A 22,658-nucleotide genomic window follows, 5' to 3' on the forward strand; every position below is an offset into this window, starting at 1 on the left:
GAGACTGGGCATACGGTACTGCTTCTAAGAAGGCCACCATCAGTCCCAGGATCCTCATGCAAGTCTGAAGGGAAGACCAGTTGATGGATAGTAACATCCGAATCGTTCACTGAATCTTCCAGCTCCTGGTGGGAACTAAGAATTATCTTTGAAGACAACGTTCTGCTCAAGGAATGGGAACTACCGCTCCCTGTTGCATCAAGTCCATTACTGCCCCCCGCAAAGCTTTTAAGCGATCCGGGGATAGTCGAATGTTTGAAGGGAAGAATCGCACCGGTGGAAGTGATCGTATGACCTCGCGAACCCCTTTGTCCAGGATTCTGGAAAGCCATGGATCCGGAAACCGGTGAAGACGTCCCCCCACCCCAGAGATGGGTGGGGGCGCACCTTCAGGCTGTATTGGTCTTATCTTCAGGTTTGGCTGACTTGGACCTTTGTTTACCCGACCAGCGCCCTTTGAAACCCCCTGCAGGGGCTTTGGAGGGCTTTGCCTTATCGCCCGCCCCAGCGGAACGAACAAACTTCTTATGAGCGGAAAAGGAAGGTCCTCGCCTGTTACGAGGTCCTTTACCCTTAGCAGACTGTGGTAAAAAAGTGCTCTTGCCCCCAGTGAGATCCTTTATAATCTCATCCAAGGTGGCCCCAAACAGGCGATCCCCTTGAAAAGGGAGATTTGCCAAAGCTTTTTTGGAACCTTGATCCGCCGACCAGCACTTTAACCACAACACGCGTCTGAGGACCACTGCTGAAACAGATGCACGCCCTAGCAAGGGAGTGGCGTCCAGGGCGGCGTCACAGATGAACTGTAGCCCTTGTATAATCTGCTCCAGCAAATCTGATACTGCCGGGGGGATACTTCTCCCCTTTATGTCGCGGCGTAACAATTTGGTCCATTCTGTCAATGTTTGTGAGACTAAACCAATGGCCACCACTGGCCTAACTGTTGACCCTATCAGGGAAAAAATGGAGCGGGATTCCGCTTCCACTTTTCGATCCACTGGATCCCTGAAGGACAGAGCGTCCTCCAATGGGATAACAGTGTCCACCACTGGTGGTACCGTCCATTTTTTAAGGAGGGATTCCTCAAACGGATAGCGCCTAGCAATGCGTTTGGAAATAGCAGGGGTTCGTTTCGGACGATCCCATTCTTCTTTAATTAGATTACCAAAACATTTGGGCAGGGGAAAAACCTTCGCCATTTTGGTAGGCTTGCTGGTACCAAGGGAATTTCAGTGTCAGCTACCTCTGCCGGTGTAACCTCAAGACTTAAGGTTTCCCGGACAGACATGACTAGTGCGTCCACCAACGCTTCTTCTTGCACTATGGCGGATGCAGAAACGTCCTCCTCACTGTCTAAAGAGACCGTACCCAAGGCAGAAGCCCCAGAAGAGGGGCCTGCAGCTGCAGCGACAAGCTCAGAATCTGTATCTGAAGTGTCAGATGAAATAGGGGTAGGCGGGGGTCGCTTTCTTGCCCCCCGTCCCTGACAGGCTTCCTCCACCCGGGATACCAAAGACTCCAAAACTGCTGATAATGCATCAATTACAAGTGGGGCACTGGAGGGTCCTGCGGCCACCTCGAGGGGATCAGGTGGGGATACATGTGTGGCAGGGTCCATGATTAATCCCAGACACTTGCCAGCAAACAAAAAATAATTGCAAAGAAAAAAACTTTTTTTTTTTTTACCTTTTGTAATCCCCCAGCGCAACAGCGCCCCTCAGTGTTACCTGCTTTGGACCCCACAGAGAGAGAGAGACCCCAAGGCTCACCACCTGATGCACAGAAGTTTCTATCAAACGGCTCTCAGCGCTGTCTCTTACAGAGAGGAAGTCTTTTGGATCCTTTTCCCGGGTTAAAGGAGGCGGCCCCGCCCCTTTACACGCCTTCCAGCGCCTCCCATGCTATTCCTCGAGGTAGCTGGTCACTTCCAAAATGGCCGCCCCCATGCTGGAGACACGAGGCTACGCCAAGATGGCGGCCCCTGTGGAAAGATGGCAGCGGCCTGTAGAAGGTAGTTTTATCGGCCTGTGCGGCCTGCGGGAGGATGGCGGCCTGCGGGAGGATGGCGGCCTGCGGATGGCGGTAGTCCAGGCACAGGCATCGGCCTGTATTGCAACCTTATGTATAAGGTAGGCCTTCTTACATTGCCAGCCACTGACTTCAGTCATGGTCCCTTTATAGTGCCTCTTATACAGTGACTTCCGATAGTCAGCTCCCAAACCAAGCCTTCTGGTTCTTATTCACTAAATCACCCTCTAAAGGGGGATCTGTGACACCTGTTATAGGATAGAGGGGGGATCCAGGATCATGAGGGTCCGATCATCCCAGGGAGGGGCCCGCGTCCACCCAAAAACCCATCAGGGGGAGAGGGGGAACATATTACTCACCATACCGGAACAGGGGGGCGCCAACTCCTGACAGAACCCCTCTCCACCGAGGTGGGGGGGCTGTCGACCAATACGGACGCCGCAATTCAGTTTCCAACTGGTCGTCGGCGTCCCGGCGAGACGTTTAACTCGCAGGGTCAGTCCCCATCCAGTGGGACTATGTCGCGGCCGACCCAGCGCGGAGCTAGGGCCTGCACGCGCTCGTAGGCTGACTGGGGTGACCACTGGATCTCAACATCCAGCCCGTCGCCCAGTTTCAGCATACTTGCTTGAAGATCTCACAGGAACAACTGGAGAAAAAAAGCTGCCTAAAAAAATTTTTCTAAAAAAAATCTTGCCAGGACCAAAGATCCCAGCAAGGAACTTAGGTCCTTACTCCTGACTAGACAGAAAAAACTGACATCCTGTAGCAGGGAGAGAGAGGATATACCCTCTGTGGCCAGAACGTTTTCCTTCTGCCTAGTGTCCTACTCCTGTAGAGGGCAGTATAACCCAATTTGATATTAATCAAGAGGACTGCGTCTGTCAATGAGCGACAGAGAAAATGCATTAGTGTGAATCGAGCCTTAAATCATGACATATTAGGTATCTATTAACTTGGCATAGCAACATGTTTTATATTTTAACAAATTGGGTTATATATTGTGTTTTTTTGCATTAAAATTAATTATTGAATTCTTTCATATATATATATATATATATATATATATATATATATATATATATATATATATATATATATATATATACACACACATACATACATACATATACACACACAGTATCTCACAAGAAAGAGAATACCCCTCACATTTTTGTAAATATTTTATTATATCTTTTCTTGTGACAACACTGAAGAAATTACACTTTTCTACAATGTAAAGTAGTGAGTGTACAGCTTGTATAATGGTGTAAATTTGCTGCCCCCTCAAAATAACTCACAGCCATTAATGTCTAAACTGCTGGCAACAAAAGTGAGTACACCCCTAAGTGAAAATTTCCAAATAGGGCCCAATTGGCCATTTTCCCTCCCCGGTGTTATGTGACTCGTTAGTGTTACAAGGTCTCAGGTGTGAATGGGGAGCAGGTGTGTTCAATTTGGTGTTATCACTCTCACTCTCTCATACCGGTCACTGGAAGTTCAACATTGCACCTCATGACAAAGAACTCTCTGAGGATCTGAAAAAAAGAATTGTTGCTCTACATAAAGATGGCCTACGCTGTAAGAAGGTTGCCAAGACCCTGAAACTGAGCTGCAGCACGGTGGCCAAGACCATATAGCGGTTTAAAAGGACAGGTTCCACTCAGAACAAGCCTCGCTATGGTCGACCAAAGAGGTTGAGTGCACGTGCTCAGCGTCATATTCAGAGGTTGTCTTTGGGAAATAGACGTATGAGTGCTGCCAGCATTGCTGCAGAGGTTAAAGGGGTGGGGGGTCAGCTTATCAGTGCGCAGACCATAAGCCGCACACTGCATCAAATTGGTCTGCATGGCTGTCGTCCCAGAAGGAAGCCTCTTCTAAAGATGATGCACAAGAAAGCCCGCAAACAGTTTGCTGAAGACAAGCAGACTAAGGGAATGGATTACTGGAACCATGTCCTGTGGTCTGATGAGACCAAGATAAACTTATTTGGTTCAGATGATATCATGTCTGTGTGGCGGCAACCAGGTGAGGAGTACAAAGACAAGTGTGTCTTGCCTACAGTCAAGCATGGTGGTGGGAGTGTCATGGACTGGGGCTGCATGAGTGCTGCCGGCACTGGAGAGCTACAGTTCATTGAAGGAACCATGAATGCCAACATGTACTGTGACATACTGAAGCAGAGCATGATCCCCTCCCTTTGGAGACTTGGCCGCAGGGCATTATTCCAAAATGATAAGGCCCCCAAACACACCTCCAAGACAACCACTGCCTTGCTAAAGAAGCTGAGGGTAAAGGTGATGGACTGGCCAAGCATGTCTCCAGACCTAAACCCTATTGAGCATCTGTGGGGCATCCTGAAACAGGAAGAGGAGGAGCACAAGGTCTCTAACATCCAGCAGCTCTGTGATGTCATCATGGAGGAGTAGAAGAGGACTCCAGTGGCAACCTGGTGAACTCCATGCCCAAGAGGGTTAAGACAGTACTGGAAAATAATGGTGGCCACACACAATATTGACACTTTGGGCCCAATTTGGACATTTTCACTTAGGGGTGTACTCATTTTTGTTGCCAGTGGTTTAGACATTAATGTGTTAGGTTATTAATTATTAGTGTTTGGTTATTTTGAGGGGACAGCAAATTTACACTGTTATACAAGCTGTACACTCACTACTTTACATTGTAGCAAAATGTAATTTCTTCAGAGTTGTCACTTGAAAAGGTATAATAAAATATTTACAAAAATGTGAGGGGTGTACTCACTTTTGTGAGATACTATATATATATATATATATATATATATATATATAATGTGTGGGGGTTCAAAGTAATTTTCTAGCAAAAAAAAAAAAATCTGATTTTTACTTATTAACAAAAAGTGTCAGAATAGACCTGGTCTTCAAGTGGGTACAAAAATGGCAATCTTTGCTCTGTCTCCAGGTGATGGAGCTCTTCGCTCTCGGACCATTTTCAAGAGTGAAGTATTCTTATCTATTTATCAATCTTATGTAATAACAATACAATGTTTTTGTGCGCAAAAATGATCATCTGTAAACAACAAAAAGTCATATCTAATGAGTATAAATGAAAGGTAATTTATTGTAATCTTTTTTTTTTTTCAGTTTTGTTCTCAGAGTAACAGTATCAGGCTCATTAGGAGCCTAACCAAATAAAAAGAATAGCAAGTGCTTACCTTGAACTGCCCCAGAATCTGAAGCGCATTCGTAAGCATACTCTCTGCTTTAAAATGACTGCTGCTGTTAAGATACTCCACAGGCAAAATACCCTAGGAGTAAAAACACAAGAGAACAATGTGAGCCAAGTTCACTTCATTAATCACACTACTTAGACAGTAAAACAACCAGCACGATTTGTCAGTAAAGCCAAGCGGAGATGAGAGATGTGATGTATAACAACAAATTCATGAATCAGGCATTCACCGAGAACAACATCAACAGTCAATTATTATACATTCATAAATTAGCGTTTTCTTTCAAAACTACCTCCATGGTATAGGACAAAAACGTTTTCTGTTTTTCTAAAAAAAAATGTTAATCTATTTGATCTTATTTATAAGGTAGTGCAAAGGGGTGGTACTGCAATAAATCAATCTACACAAGCCAGATTTGAACTTATACTGACTGGCCAAAGAGAAGCTTCAAATGTGCAAGTATGATCTGGCCAATTTGACAAGCAGCTATCATTTCATGTGTATAGCTGGACATAGATAGGCAGGTGTCATGCGAAGAATGATGGGTGAGGAGACATCTGCACATACTCTGTAAAGTCAGAATTTGCGGTAATTTTTAATGCAAATATCTGTCTAATGGATTGTGACACATGCTGCTAAACGTCATTCTTGTGCTGTATAATCCCTGAAAGCAATAGTGATGCTCAAGTCATTTAGTGCTACCTAGGTAGCGATAGTGACAGCTCTTTTTGTAATTGCCCCTTAGGTAGCCTCAGGCTTCATTCACACAGCTGTAAATTTAAAGATGTTATCACCTGTGTTTTCTAGGAGAAAAGCTCCTACGTAATGATCAGTAAAATATTTGCGTACAGATATACAATTAAATGCGTATACATGCAGGATTTTGGATTCTAAGTCACAGGTCTGAATGCAGTGCCTGTTCAAGCACATGTGTGAATAGCTCAATTTAAAACATGCAGCTGTGTTCAGGTCAATAATTAAAAAACACTTGTATCTGCATTTTTTATGGCCATAAGAATGAAGACTTAGACCTCAATCACAGGTCAGTAAAAATTTTACTGATGTCGGATGTCAAGGTGGGAGAAAATTTGGGTTCTAGTGATCAGCAATTTTTTTGGATTAAAATTCAATACAAGAAATGAAAATCATATAAAAAAAGCAAGAGTTTTAGATTTTAAATGACAATTTTGTGCTGAAATGGGAAACCTCTAAAAAAAATGAATTTAAAGTTTGGAGTAAAATGACTGAAGCAATCAGTGGGCATTGTTAAAGTCTACCATCCAGGAGGCAACTAAATTATATGTCAGGCAATTTAGTAAGAATAAACAGAAGAATAAAACAATATGGTTCACTAGAGAGCTAAGTAGGATAGTAATGCCCCGTACACACGTGCAGATTATCTGCAGACTTTTGTCTGCAGACTTACCAAAACCATATAATATGAGGTCAAACCTAAACACTTTCAATTTGTATGCAATCCGGCAGGCCCTTGCACTACATAGAAAAGGTAAGTCTGCAGACAAAAGTCTGCAGATAATCTGCACGTGTGTATGGGGCATAAGATGTAAAAAAAATAAGCATAGAAGATTCAAGGAAACAGGAGTTGTAGCTAACACAGAAGAGTAGAAAAATAGACAAAAGGGGGCCAAACACATTATCAGTACTGCCAAAGCACAGAAAGAGGTGGAACTTGCTAAATCTATTAGGAAAGGAGATTAAAAAAAAAAGAGATCACTAAAATGAAAACTGGGCACAACACTTATGTTGAGGGAGCCCTGTATGTAGAAACCATTTAAACAATTACTTCTGTTCAGTCTTTTCAGACATAAATTGTACTAACAATAACACGTTTGGGAATCATATTGGTTCTAGTAATGATAGTTCATTTTTAGGATTTTTGGAGACAGGTAGTAGAGAAACTAGTTCAGTTAAAGCTTAATAAAGCAATGGGTCCTGATGGTATTCTCATCCGAGAATTCTAAGAGAACTTTAAAGTATAGTTGTTGGACCATTGATGGATCTTTTTAATCGATCTCTTCCAACAAGAGAAGTTCCCCCATGACTAGTGGATAGCTAATATTGTACCTATCCACCAGAAGGAGAGCAAGGTAGAAGCTGGCAATTACAGGCCAGTGAGTTTAACCACTTCCCGACTGCAATACATATATATATATGTTGCGGTTTGCAAATGGTTTACTGGGATTATGGCTAAAGATATCAGCCATAACCCCGATATAGCTCTTTTATAGCCGGCGGCTGGCTTTCCTCTGAAAGTGGTCTGAGCGGCTCTTGAGCTGTTCGTATGCTTTCCGAAGTGGCAGTAGAAGATGTCCCCATCCCCTCCCACCGCTTGCTAGTGTTTCTCAGGCTGTTTCTGCCAATTTGTCCGAGAAACAATCTGGCGTGCGGCCAGCTCCCATATGCGGTCCCCTCAAGGCATTAGAGGCGATCAAAGAGTATCTATGGCCTTGGAGGACTGAAGTGACCTCACTTCTGGTCCAGACAGGAAGTCATTAATTTTTTTTCTTAAACAAATGATCAATTTTTTCTTTTCCTTTTGCTTGTAAAGGTAAAGAAGATTTGTGTTCTTTTTGACCCAGATCTCTCCACAAAGAGCAAAGAGGACCCGTCATCCTTATTTTTATTACAAGGAATGTTTACATTCCGATAAGCCCCCCCCCCCCCGCAGACCCCGACAACCACAGCCCAGAATTGTCGGGATGGGGACAAGGTGCTTTGTGGAGGGGAGCACAGAGCCCCCCTGCCCCAAAGCACTTACCCGCCCCATGCTGAGGGCATGTGGCCTGATATGGTTTTGGGGGGTGCTTGCCCCCCCTTTCCTGACCTGCCAGGCTGCATGCTCAGATAAGGGTCTGGTATGGATTTCGGGGGGGGCCACATTGTTTTTTTTTTAAATTTTGGCGTGATGATGACTCATGGTTGTTAAGGATGCGGGCAGCCAGGTCCCTGGCCCGCTACTTAAGAATCAGCTATTTCTTCACACAGAATTCGGATACATCGATCGTTTATCAAATTCTAATCGTATTTAAAAGTTGGACTGCATTAGAAAATGAATAAATGAAATTAATTTTAATAAAAAGGAAACAAAATGTAAGGAAAACAAAACAAAACTAAACTAATTCCAAAACCAAAGTAAATGAATTCCATAATGAACGAAATTAGTAACATAACAAAAATCTATCTAAAACTAAACAAATTTTCAGCTGTACACATGTCTAGTTATCCTTGGTTTTTTTTGCACCCCTGTAAATAAAATAATTTATCAGTGTTTTAGCAATGTTTAAAAATATATAAATTTAAAAAACATGCTCCTTTTTATCATTTCGAAATACATACAGTTTGTGTATAGAATTATAGCTGCATTTTACAAAAAACTGCTGTACATTCTGCTTGATAATGCAGCACAGAGACTGTACATCACTCAATCTTAATAGCACAAAACAATACAATCTTTGGGTGTCTGAAAATGTAATTGTTTGTATCTCAAGGGCGATGATTATAGTGAAAACGTCCAGATCTGTATCTGAAAAAACCATCACCAAAAAATATGAAACAGCAAGAAAGTAAAAATCAAAAACTAATTTCAAATAAACTTTACAGCAGTAACTCACAATGTGCAATCACTTGCTACACCCTATAATTTTGGCTTAAGGTACTGATGTTGACATTCAGACAATAAATGAAAAAAAAAAAAATTATATATATATATATATATATATATATATATATATACACACACACATACATCTGCAAGAAAAAGTATGTGAACCCTTTGGAATGATATGGATTTCTGCACAAATTGGTCATAAAATGTGATCTGATCATCATCTAAGTCACAACAATAGACAATCACAGTCTGCTTAAACTAATAACACACAAAGAATGAAATGTTGTCATGTTTTTATTGAACACGCAATGTAAACATTCACAGTGCAGGTGGAAAAGGTATGTGAACCCCTAGACTAATGACATCTCCAAGAGCTAATTGGAGGGAGATGTCAGCCAACTGGAGTCCAATCAATGAGATGAGATTGGAGGAGTTGGTTACAGCTGCCCTGCCCTATAAAAAACACACCAGTTCTGGGTTTGCTTTTCACAAGAAGCATTGCCTGATGTGAATGATGCCTCACACAAAAGAGCTCTCAGAAGACCTAAGATTAAGAATTGTTGACTTGCATAAAGCTGGAAAGGGTTATAAAAGTATCTCCAAAAGCCTTGCTGTTCATCAGTCCACAGTAAGACAAATTGTCTATAAATGGAGAAAGTTCAGGACTGCTGCTACTCTCCCTAGGAGTGGCCGTCCTGTAAAGATGACTGCAAGAGCACAGTGCAGAATGCTCAATGAGGTGAAGAAGAATCCTAGAGTGTCAGCTAAAGACTTACATAAGTCACTGGCCAATGCTAACATCCCTGTTAGCGAATCTACAATACGTAAAACACTAAACAAGAATGGATTTCATGGGAGGATACCACAGAGGAAGTCACTGCTGTCCAAACAAAACATTGCTGCACATTTACAGTTTGCACAAGAGCACCTGGATGTTCCACAGCAGTACTGGCAAAATATTCAGTGGACAGATGACACCAAAGTTGAGTTGTTTGGAAGAAACAACACAACACTATGTGTGGCGAAAAACAGGCACAGCACACCAACATCAAAACCTCATCCCAACTGTGAAGTATGGTAGTGGGGGCATCATGGTTTGGGGCTGCTTTGCTGCGTCAGGGCCTGGACGGATTGCTATCATCGAAGGAAAAATTAATTCCCAAGTTTATCAAGACATTTTACAGGAGAACTTAAGGCCATCTGTCTACCAGCTGAAGCTCAACAGAAGATGGGTGTTGCAACAGGGCAATGACCCAAAGCATAGAAGTAATTCAACAACAGAATGGCTTAACCAGAAGAAAATACACCTTCTGAAGTGGCCCAGTGAGAGTCCTGACCTCAACCCGATTGAGATGCTGTGGCATGACCTCAAGAAAACGATTCACACCAGACATCCCAAGAATATTACGGAACTGAAACAGTTCTGTAAAGAGGAATGGTCAAGAATTACTCCTGGCCGTTGTGCACGTCTGATCTGCAACTACAGGAAACGTTTGGTTGAAGTTATTGCTGCCAAAGGAGGTTCAACCAGTTATTAAATCCAAGGGTTCACATACTTTTTCCACCTGCACTGTGAATGTTTACATGGTGTGTTCAATAAAAACATGGCAACATTTCATTCTTTGTGTATTATTAGTTTAAGCAGACTGTGATTGTCTATTGTTGTGACTTAGATGATGATGATGAGATCACATTTTATGACCAATTTGTGCAGCAATCCATATCATTCCAAAGGGTTCACATACTTTTTCTTGCAGATATATATATATATATATATATATATATACACATACACACACACACACAATATATATATATATATATATATATATATATACACATATATATATATATACACACACACACACACACATTTCTCTGATGTTCATTGACGGACACAGCTCCTGATTCTTCTTAACCATTGGGTTATACTGCCCCCTACAGGAGTAGGACACTAGGCAGGAAAAAGCTTGACTATGCCCTTTGGGCAGTCCCAGGGAGTATACACCCACACTCAGATATAGGCACTCAGTTTTGTTACAAACACATGTCAGCTCCACAGAGGGGTGGGTGCTGCGTCCGTCAATGAACATCAGAGAAATGAATTTTACGGTAAGTCAAAAATCCCATTTTATCTTTCGTTCATTAACAGACACAGCTCCTGATTCTTCTTAACCATTGGGACATCCCAAAGCAGTGTTAAACGTGAGGAGTGGGAAAACATCAGAAAAAAATTCCCAAGCCTAACCATAGCCAACCAAGTATCAGAGATCAACCATAAAAAACTTGAGCTCACCTGAAAACGAATACACCATCAAAGAGGACCATGTCCTCTCAACAGCAGCCAGCAAAACCTTGCGGCCAAAGGAAGCATCCGCAGATGCCAACACAACCACTTTACAAAAAACTTTTTAAAAGTATGCACTGACGACCAGGTGGCCGCCTTGCAAAACCTGCGTCACTGACGTTTGAAGACGGAAAGCCCAGGAGACACTAAGCACCCTAGTAGAGTGCGCCTAAACAAGGAAAGGAGGAACCTGACCCCTGATGCAATAGGTCTGAACCACCGTCTGTCTAATCTATCTAGAAATGGTAGCAGAAGAAGCGGACAACCCTCTGTGAGATCTGTCTGTGAGCGCAAATAGAGAGTCTGCCTTCCTAAAAGACTCCGTAGCTACTAGGTACACCCTAATTGCCCAGACCACATCTAAGACATGCAAGGCAATTTCCTTCAGATGTTTAAGCCGGGGACACAGGGAAGGCAACACAATGTCTTCATTTAAATGACAGTCAGAGACCACTTTAGGAAGGAATGACGGACAGAGGCAAAGCACAACTTTATCTTTGTGAAGCACCATAAGGTGAACGGCAGGATAACGCCATCAATTCCAACACTCTGCATGCAGAGGTGATAGCCACCAAAGAAGGCCACCTTCTGAGGCAAAGTAAGCAGGGAAATCTACTGAATATTTTCAAAGAGAGCCTTCAGTAGAGCTGAAAGCACTACATTAGGATTCCAGGGTGGCAACGGAGACCGCACTCAAGGAACCAAATGTCAGACATCCTGAAGAAAAGATATGCACCAGGGAGTGTATGGCCAAAAGTCGTTGAAAAAAAGACCGCCAAAACCCGATACCTGGCCAATTTTTGTTCAACACCCCCATTGAAGGAAGGATAAGATCCGATCCACCGAGAAGGAGTGCGGATGAACCTCAAGAGACTCGCACCACGCAACATACATCTTCCACGTACGATGGTAGATCTTCCTAGAGGCAGATTTCCAAGCTTTTAACAGCGTAGGAATCACCGATTTAAACAAACTTCCACCCTTCAGCACCTGACGTTCAACAGCCAAGCCATTAAAACCAGAGACTGTAAAGCAGGATGGAAGATTGGTCCTTGGGACAGCAGATCCTTCCTGAGAGGAAGTCTCCAAGGAGCCTCGGCGACCAGCCACAACAGATTGGCATACCAAGCCCGATGAGACCAGTCTGAAGCCACTAGAATGACCAGAATCCCTTCTATCTGAATCCTGCACAGGAGTTGTGGCAGAAGTTTGAGAAGGCTGGAACGAATCAGTCAGCGCACCTTAGAATGCCAGCTACTTACCGAGCCACCAGGATACCTCTTGTGCCCCCTTGGTGATTGACACCGACCAAGTCTTACACTACCCCAAGGAGACCCCGTAAGTGATCTGGGGACAAGTGCAGGCTGGAAGGGAAAAACCTTTGTGGAGGACAAGACCAAACTCAATCTCGTAGCCTGACCAAATAACTTTGTGGACCCACTTGACCTGTACCAGGGAGGTCCATGGATCAAAAAAACAGCGAAGATGTCCCCCCACCCCAGAAATGGGTGAGGGAGCCCCTACATGCAGAGGTAGCCTTGTACGCAGATCTGGAAGAGCCCGGTAGTGGCTTGCCAGACCAGGTCCTCTTGGAACCTCTGGTGGAGGCCCTGACTTTTGATCCCTAATCTTGAGATCCTGAGCGATGAAGAGGCCACTTAGGAGCCAAGGAGAATGGCCCATGTCTACGACAGGGCTCCTTGCCCTTGGTAGCCTGCGGTGAAAGAGTACTCCTCCCCCCGTGAGACGCTTAACAATGTCATCCAAGGAAGCTCCAAATAGGTGACCCCCTACAAGAGGGAGATCAAATAAGGCCTTCTTAGAAGTCTAGTCCGCAGACCAGCATTTCAGCCAGACAATACGCTGAAGGACCACTGCTGATACAGACAGCCTAGAAATCAAAGGAGCCGCATCCAAAGAGGCATCACAGACAAACTGTAGCATAAAAGCTTAGGCCACTCGCTTAGAGTTGGCGACACAAGGGCAATGGTAATTGCTGAAGCAGCCACAACGCACATATGGTGGGCCAGAGTATCCGCCCCCTTATTAGCTGGACTTGTAAAGGTTGGGGACTCCTGAACCGGGATGAAGGTAGCTCAATTTGACATGGAAACCGGAGAGTCCACTACAGGGGGGACCGTCCACCTTTTACGCAGTAAATCCTCATAAGGATACCACAAGCAAAAAAACGCCTAGCAACTACGGCATTTTGGACAACCCCGCGTGACGTGAACGCGCAGTCAGGGTACCCTCGCTAATACAAGGCAGGTGCCCCACACAATAATGGCAGCAAGACTCATTAAAAATGAAGCAGACAGTGCCACCCGGTCCAAGAGAGGTGCCAAGCTGACCATATAGCTCAGCAGGCCACAAACCGCGGCCTACATTTTTCTGAAGAGCCAGCAACAATTGCACGGATCCTCAGCCCGACAGATGCCTAAAGGTGAGTGGGGACTTCAGCTACATGCACTGGGGCCGCCCCCCAACGGCGGCGCCAGACTCGGCCGCATGGCCTACTAGGCCGCAAGCCGTGGTCTAAATATTTCAGGGTGCCCGGCCGCAAGCCCCAGGGGAGCCAACCACCCAGGGGCAGCGGCGGGGAAGGAGGATGCCCAAACCAATGCCTAAACAGGAGGCAGTGGCTTCAGCCATCCTCACAGGGGCCGCCTCACATTGGTTCCGACGAGTAGGCTGCAAAGTCACAGCCTTAATTTTTGGTTGGATCTGGCCACGTGAGGCGCGTACTCGCGGATGGTAAAAACGAGCTGGGGGAGCAGATAACAACAGCCACAGGGAGCCCAGAGGACATCCCTGCCCTAGTACCCAACCCCCAGAATGGCAGGGAACCCTGCTCAACCGCCCGTTGTGCGCCAGGAAAACCAAGTCAGCACCAACTCCAACCAGCCCCCCTTAACAGCATATGGCAAAACCAACTCATCACCTTACCCAGGGAGGGGGAGGCCGAAAGACCCACAGTGGCTGAAATTTTAGAGGGGTTAGGGGGAAGGGAGGGGAACCCGGAGGCTCACGTACACCCCCAAAACCCTCCAGGGACAGCTACTTACCACACCAGGAACATGGTGGGCACCACTCCGGACAGGACACCGCTCCATCGCAATGTGGGTGCTGTCGGTTAGAAGGAAACGCTGTGACTCAGTTCGCATGCATCCTCACGAGTAGCCCCCGTCCAGTGGGGCTATGTCGCTGCAAACCTAGCGCGGAGCTGCAATCTCCATGCGCTCGCTGGCCGGATTGGGGGGACCATAAGGATCTATATTATTCAGTTCGTCGCCCAGTCCAGCACTTGTAGTAAGTCCAGCAATGTAGTTCTCACAGGAACAAAATAATAAAAAAGGAAAAAAATTCCATATAAGTTGAAAAAAATTGCCAGGACCAGAAATCCCAGCAAGGAACTAGGTCCTTACTCCTGACTAGGCACAAAAAAACTGAGTGCCTATAGCTAAGAGTGGGTGTATATCCCCTGGACTGCCCATAGGCATAGTCAAGCTTTTTCCTGCCTAGTGTCCTACTCCTGTAGGAGGCAGTATAACCCAATGATTAAGAAGAATCAGGAGCTGTGTCCGTCAATGAACGAAAGAGAAATAGAGATGAAGAAGTTGCTACTTTAAAGTTTTTATTAAGCCAAAATGTTTTTTACCTTAATCAATTTCCTGCATTAAGGTAAAAATGTTTTATAGTTTTCTGTCCTACTTCCCTGTGTGACGAGGAAGAGTGAGAATCCTGTGTGTTTTCTACAATCATTTACAAAGTGGCAGGTCCTCGCACTGTCAATATATATTATATATATATATATATATATATATATATATATATATATATATATTCACACACATACACACATACATACAGGGGCATCTCATAAAATTAGGATATCATCAATTAGAATATCATCAAAAATTTAATTTTTGGACTTGATAAAACACAGTGGTCCAACACCAGCAGATGACATGGCTCCCCAAATCATCACTGACTGTGGAAAATTTTGTATTTAATTTGTAAATCAAGGTCCCAGAGTCTCCACAGTGATGATTTATGGAGCCATGTCATCTGCTGGTGTTGGTCCACTGTGTTTTATCAAGTCCAAAGTCAGCGCAGCCCTTTACCAGGAAATTCTAGAGCACCTCGTTCTTCCCTCTGCTGACCAACTTTATGGAGATGCTGATTATATTTTCCAGCAGGACTTGGCACCTGCCCATTCTGCCAAAAGTACCAATACCTGGTTTAATGATCATGGTATCACTGTGCTTGATTGGGCAGCAAACTCGCCTGACCTAAATCCTACTGACAACCTGTAGGGCATTGTCAAGAGAAAGATGCAAGACACCAGACCCAGCAATGCAGACGAGCTGAAGGCTGCTATCAAAGCTTCCATAACCCCTCAGCAGTGTGACAGGCTGATCGCCTCCATGCTACACTGCATTGATTCAGTAATTCATGCAAAAGGGGCCCTGACCAAGTATTGAGTGCATAATATACTGTATTAAAAATCCTTTTTTTTATTGGTCCTATTCTAATTTTGTGACACACTGAATTTTGGGTTTTCACTAGCTGTACACCATAATCAAGGTCCCAGAGTCTGGATAAAGAGTGGAGAGGCATAGAATCCAAGTTGCATGAGGTCCAGTGTGAAGTTTCCACAGTGATGATTTATGGAGCCATGTCATCTGCTGGTGTTGGTCCACTGTGTTTTATCAAGTACAAAGTCAGAGCAGCCCTTTACCAGGAAATTCTAGAGCACTTCCTTCTTCCCTCTGCTGACCAACTTTATGGAGATGCTGATTATATTTTCCAGCAGGACTTGGCACCTGCCCATACTGCCAAAAGTACCAATACCTGGTTTAATGATCATGGTATCACTGTGCTTGATTTGGCAGCAAACTTGCCTGACCTAAACCCTACTGACAACCTGTGGGGCATTGTCAAGAGAAAGATGCAAGACACCAGACCCAGCAATGCAGACGAGCTGAAGGCTGCTATCAAAGCTTCCATAACACCTCAGCAGTGTGACAGGCTGATCGCCTCCATGCTACGCCGCATTGATGCAGTAATTCATGCAAAAGGAGCCCTGACCAAGTATTGAGTGCATACAATACTGTATTAAAAATCCTTTTTTTATTGGTCCTATTCTAATTTTGTGACACACTGAATTTTGGGTTTTCACTAGCTGTACGCCATAATCATCAAAATTAAAAGAAAGAAATGCTTGAAATATATCACTCTGTGTGTAACACATCTTATAAAATAAATGAGTTTCACTTTTTGAATGCTTTTTTCTCCTCAGTCTTTACACAGGAAAAGGAGGGGTACACTGACCATGACTGTATGGTTAGCAGTAATTCACAGGACTTGCCGCTATGGCTAACAGAGGGTGAAATCAGGGAAAGGCTGGATAAAATTAACACAAATAAATCACCAGGCCCGGATGGCATACATCCGAGAGTACTCAAAGAACTTAGTAAAACTATATCTAGACCACTGTTCCTGATCTTTGCTGACAGTATTATGACAGGAAATGTACCGGGGGATTTGAGGAAAGCTAAGGTGATACTGATATTCAAAAAAGGGCAGAGGCATATCCCAGGAAATTATAGGCCGGTCAGTCTGACATCGATAGTATGTAAACTTCTGGAGGGGATGATAAGGGACTATATCGTAGAGTTTGCTAAAGACAACAACATCATCAGCAGTAATCAGCACGGGTTTACTAAAGGGCGTTCTTGTCAAACCAATCTCTTAACATTCTACGAGGAGGTGAGCTGTGAGCTAGATAGGGGGAGACCAGTGGATGTGGTGTACCTGGATTTCGCTAAGGCGTTTGATACAGTTCCCCACAAGTGCTTAATTTATAAAATAAGGTCTGCAGGCATCGACCACAAGGTTTGCTTTTGGATACAGAACTGGCTAAAAGGGCGTGTCCAAAGGGTGGTAATAAATAGCGCATACTCAGACTGGTCTGGGGTGGTAAGTGGGTTCCCCCAAGGCTCAGTCTTGGGACCAACCCTGTTCAATTTATTCATAAACAGCATTGAGGACGGGACCAGTAGTTCCATATCAGTTTTTGCAGATGACACAAAATTGGGCAGGGCAATACCTGCACAGCATGAGGCAGATATCCTACAGAATGACCTGAACAACGACATAGCAAATGAGGTTTAATGTGGAGAAGTGTAAGGTTTTGCACTTGGGGACTAAAAACATAAAAGCAAAATACACTGTAGGGGGGAGCCTTTGGGGGGAGTCAAGAATGGTGAAAGATCTGCGAGTCTTGGTAGAGGATAGACTAAGCAATAGCATGCAATGTCAAGCGGCAACTGCCAAAGCCGGCAGAATATTAGCATGCAAAAAGAAAGGGATGTATTCCAGAGATAAAACTATAATCCTACCACTTTATAAAACTCTGGTCTGACCGCATCTGGAGTATTCTGTCCAGTTCTGGTCGCCAGTCCTCAGGAGGGATGTATTGGATTTGGAGAGAGTCCAGAGAAGGGCAACTAAACTAATTAGGGGATTGGAGGACCTTAATTATGAAGAACGTCTACAATCGCTTAATTTATTCTCCCTGGAGAATAGACGCCTGAGAGGGAACATGATAGCAATTTATAAATACGTCAATGGTGATCTCAGCATAGAAAAAAAGCTATTCAGCCGCAAGGATTGCATGAGAACTCGAGGACATATAATGCGATTAGAGGAGAAGCGTTTTGACCTCAGGCAACGCAGGGGGGTTTTTACTGTTAGGGCTACAAGATTGTGGAATTCTCTACCACAAGAAGTCGTTTCTGCAGGAAGTATGGCTACTTTCAAAAGACTCTTGGACGTACATCTCAAGGATCAGAACAGGGGTATGAGAGATGATTACGGCCACGCGCGCCTACACAGGTTGAACTGGATGGAATATTGTCTTTATTCAACCTCAACTACTATGTAACTATGTAATTACTGAAATAAATTAACTTTTTGATAATATTCAAATTTTTTGAGATGCACAAGGTTTAGGAGTGGGTCTATGGGAATGTTTGACCATTCTTCCAGAAGCGCATTTGTGAGGTCAGGCACTGATGTTGGACGAGAAGGCCTGACTCGCAGTCTCTGCTTTAATTCATCCCAAAAAGGTGTTCTCTATCGGGTTGAGGTCAGGACTTTGTGCAGGCCAGTCAAGTTCCTCCACCCCCAACTTGCTCATCCATGTCTTTATGGACCTTGCTTTGTGCACTTGTATGCAGTCCTGTGGGAACAGAAAGGGTCCATCCCCAAACTGTTCCCACAAATTTGGGAGTATGAAATTGTCCAAAATGTCTTGGTATGCTGATGCCTTAAGAGTTCCCTTCACTGGAACTAAAGGGCAAAACCCAACCCCTGAAAAGCAACACCACACCATAATTCCCCCTCCACCAAATTATTTGGACCAGTGCACAAATCAAAGTCTATAAAGATATGAATGAGGGAGTTTGGGTTGGATGAACTTGACTGGTCTGCATTGAGTCCTGACCTCAACCCATTAGAACACCTTTGGAATGAATTAGAGCGGAGACTGCGAGCCAGGCCTTCTCATCCAACATCAGTGCCTGACCTCACAAATGCGCTTCTGAAATAATGGTCAAACATTCTCATAGATACACTCCTAAGACTTGTGGACAACCTTACCAGAAGAGTTGAAGCTGTTATAGCTGCAAAGGGTGGGCCAACTCAATACTGAACCCTACAAACTAAGACTGGGATGCCATTAAAGTTCATATGCATGTAGGCAGGCGTTCCAATACTTTTGACAATATAGTGTGTGTGTGTGTGTGTGTGTGTGTGTGTATATATATATATATATATATATATATATATTATAAAATCTTTGTTTGTATATACATATAAAAAATATAATAATAAGCTCTATTCCCACAGTGAAGGCTAGAATGCCCACCTCCAGTGGTTGCCAACCTGTAGTGAAGTCCACACCAAACTATGTCTTTATGAACCTCGCATTGTGTACAGGGGCACAGCTACGTTGGAACAGATGTCCGTGTGCATTACAGTACCCCTTATTGGAAACACGTGAACGTAATTATATGGAGTGGTATCCGCATCATTTTGGACATATAGAGTATTTTCTGAGTGGCTTGAAGTGGACACAGCTGTGACAACTGTTGTCATGATTACTTTAACAATAACAAGTACTGGCAGTGAACACGAGGGGCCAGCAATATATTTCCCCAAGAATCTTAAGTTTACGTTACAAAATACCTGGCACCGAAGCCTAGCACTACTTTTATTACTCACATCCAAGACAAGCAAAAAGTAGTGCAATAAATACCACATTTGAGCCTCCCAATTCATATGCACTTTACTCCCCACATTTAAATGCAGTGACCCTGGCACACATTAACGGTTTTAAATCTGTATGTAATGCATACTTGCATATTATGGCACCCTTACCTCTCAGTGCCCGCCACTAGGAGTAACAACCTTAGCCAGCCCTGGCAGGTCATGCAATGCTCCCCTTTGGCAATGGACAACCACTGAGGATGTAACTCTTGTGCATGAGCACACCAGTTATGCAGCTCCTGACAGCAAGCTCTAAGCATTGAATGAGGTGAGATGTAAAATTCACAACGCACATGAGCATATAGAGAAAGAAAGCCTGCTAGCAGTGTGGGTCAAAGCTGTTTTGTCACTTCTGCCACAGGAATTCTAGCACCAAGCTTTTTTTTATGTCTTTTTTGCTACAAAAACTCTAAGCTCCAAGCAATTTATTACAGCAAGACATTAAATCCACTTTAAGAAGTCATGGTTTGATATAATAATTAATGGTAGATAGTTTATATAGTAATTATAATTTTCATTAGTAGCTTGTGTCATTAAAACAAATGCCTGTGTGCTTAGTAACATGTCTGATAAATTTTTTACAGTACCAAAGCTGACAGAGTGATGATTATTTACTGATAAAGAAATGTGTTCCACACTGTTACGGTTGTATTAAGTCTACTGCACAGAGCCTCAGTTTCCTGAACGCTAACTAGTACATCCCATGGGATAACAACCATTGGAGAAAGCCTGCTTCATTGCCCGCTGTGATATAATCCATCGCTACAACAAAAAGCTGAAAATATTGTTTTGCCATCAAGTTTTTCAAAGAACTCAGTATGGTATTAAATGCAATGAAACCTTAAAAAGGGGATGGATGTCACATCCACTGCTTTTTATATATGCTGCAAAGTGTATTTTGAAATTAAGATAAATAATGTCTGACCTGCGCATCTTCATAAGGTATGGATTTATATTTGCTTATTTCCTAGGGTCCTTGCCTTGTGCCGCATCGCCACACCTGGGAGAGCAGCCCCATCTAGTACTTGTGGAGAGGGTCATGCAGGAAGGCCAAGACAGTTCATGGTAATAAGGGATTTCATAATTAGGTGGTCTGATGGACCAGTTCACCACAACCGAATCAATTACTGTCTCCCTGATGCCTGAATTCAGTATGCGGTGGACTAAGTAGACAAATTACTGGAAGAGGTTGGAAATTCCCATTGTACAAACAAACATTGGAGATTGCATTACTATTTGTAGTACAAAAAAATATGTTAAATACAAATGCAATATGCAATGATGGATAAAAGTGTTTGTTCACCAATGCCAGAAGCCTGCCAAGCAAAATAGGCTTTGGCATGTGAAGAACACCATGATTTTATTGATATTGCTAAATCGTGGCTTTGTACTTTACATGATTGGGCTGGTATTATGTCTGGCTGTGTTGTCTTTCAGAGATGGAAGGTAAAACAAAAAAAGAAAATAGCAGTGTCTGTCTTTATGTGAGATATGATTTAAAAGTGTGTTTAAAAGAGAACCTTATTGATGGAGAGTGTGATGATGATGGGGGATTATGGATGGAGTTGCATATGGGTGTGCATACTACAAAAATAATGATTATTTTTTGTTAAGGCCACCCAGTGTTTTTGAGGAGGTAATGACTTAAGTCCTTACACATATAGTGCTCACTCCTGAAGGGGTTGCTGGAAATAACCCAGGTCTCCCTTACTTGCTCAGAAACTGCTAGGGCCAGACACCAGTTCCAAGAACACCAAAAAGCACAGGCTCAGTGTAAGGGATAAGGGATTCTATAATTACGTGGTCTGATGGAATAACATGTTGCCCAGTTCACCACAACAGAATAGTTTACAGTCTCCCTGGTGCCTGGATTCAGTATGTGGAGGTCCAGGTAGACAAATTACTGGAAGAGGCTGGGCATGACCCAAGCGTCTTAGTCCATGTTGAGACCAAATACAGAATACATGGATAACTGAGGATCTTTAAAAATCAACTTAGATAACTATACACACAAATGGGCACCACCATCACCTATAACTGGCACTTTCAGAAAGGAGCACATGAAAGGGCAACACATGCAAAACTAAACCAAAGAAATTCCAATCTCAACTTACCAACCAGCCTGCTAGCCAACGGAATTGCCCTGTCCAACAGTATGCATTAAAAACAGGGGTTTAGTTTGAACACATGTGCAAATACATGCGTAAGCTACAGAGCCCTGTCAAGGCACTCCTATATTTTCTGGAGTCCTAACTCTAAATTTGAGAGCCTCCACAGTGGAAGCAAATGCATTATAAAGTATAGGCAGAGGGCAACTTAGATAACTAAGCTGCAAATTAAAGGAAACTCCAAGGTTATATTTTATGGAAAATCACATATTACAAACTAACATTGGAGATTGCAGTACTTCGGTATTACAAAAAATACGTTAAATACACGTGCAATATGCAATGATGGATAAAAGTGTTTGTTCACCAATGCCAGAAGCCTGCCAACCAAAACAAGCTTTGGTGCGCGGAGAACACTATGATTTCATTGATATTGCTAAATCTTGGCATTCAACTTTACATGATTGGGTTGTTATTATGTCTGACTGTGTTGTCTTTCAGAAACACAGGATAAAACAAAAAGTAGCAGTGCCAGTCTTTATGTGAGATAGGATCCAAAGGTGAGTTTAAAAGAGAACCTTATTGATGGAGAGTGTGATGATGATGATGGGGGATTATGGGTAGAGTTGAATATGGGTGTGCATACTAGAAAGTTAATTAATGGTATTTGTTACAGGCCACCCAGTGTTTTTGAGGAGGCAATGACCTAAGTCCTTACACATGTAATGCTCACTCCCGAAGGGGTCGCTGGAAATAACCCAGGTCTCCCTTACCTGCACAGAAACTGCTAGGGCCAGACACCAGCACACCGACAAGCACAGGCTAATTCTAAGAAATGTATTTTTGTAGATTTATTGCAGTGTTTAAATAGGAGAGAGGGATGAGGGTCCAGGATACTCCAAAATGCAAAACAGGTACAGGAGGACAGATTCCGAAACACAAATCCTTTACAAGTAGCCTTTACTGGATGTTGAGGGAATGGCCAGCCAAACTGGGACTCTG

The 22,658-nt window shown here is 43.5% G+C and overlaps 1 protein-coding gene across 1 annotated transcript in view; it reads right to left on the reverse strand.

The window, feature by feature from the left end:
• PIGN (phosphatidylinositol glycan anchor biosynthesis class N) overlaps window positions 1-22,658 on the reverse strand; it is a 710,925-nt gene that overhangs the window by 505,786 nt on the left and 182,481 nt on the right. The window contains exon 11 of the mRNA XM_082259251.1: window positions 5,222-5,314. Within this exon, the coding sequence (XP_082115377.1) occupies window positions 5,222-5,314 (93 nt within the window). The remainder of the gene's footprint in view (window positions 1-5,221; window positions 5,315-22,658) is intronic.

Source organism: Pelophylax lessonae (genome assembly GCF_965119305.1).
Source record: "Pelophylax lessonae genome assembly, chromosome: 5".
NCBI classification, from domain to species: Eukaryota; Metazoa; Chordata; class Amphibia; order Anura; family Ranidae; genus Pelophylax; species Pelophylax lessonae.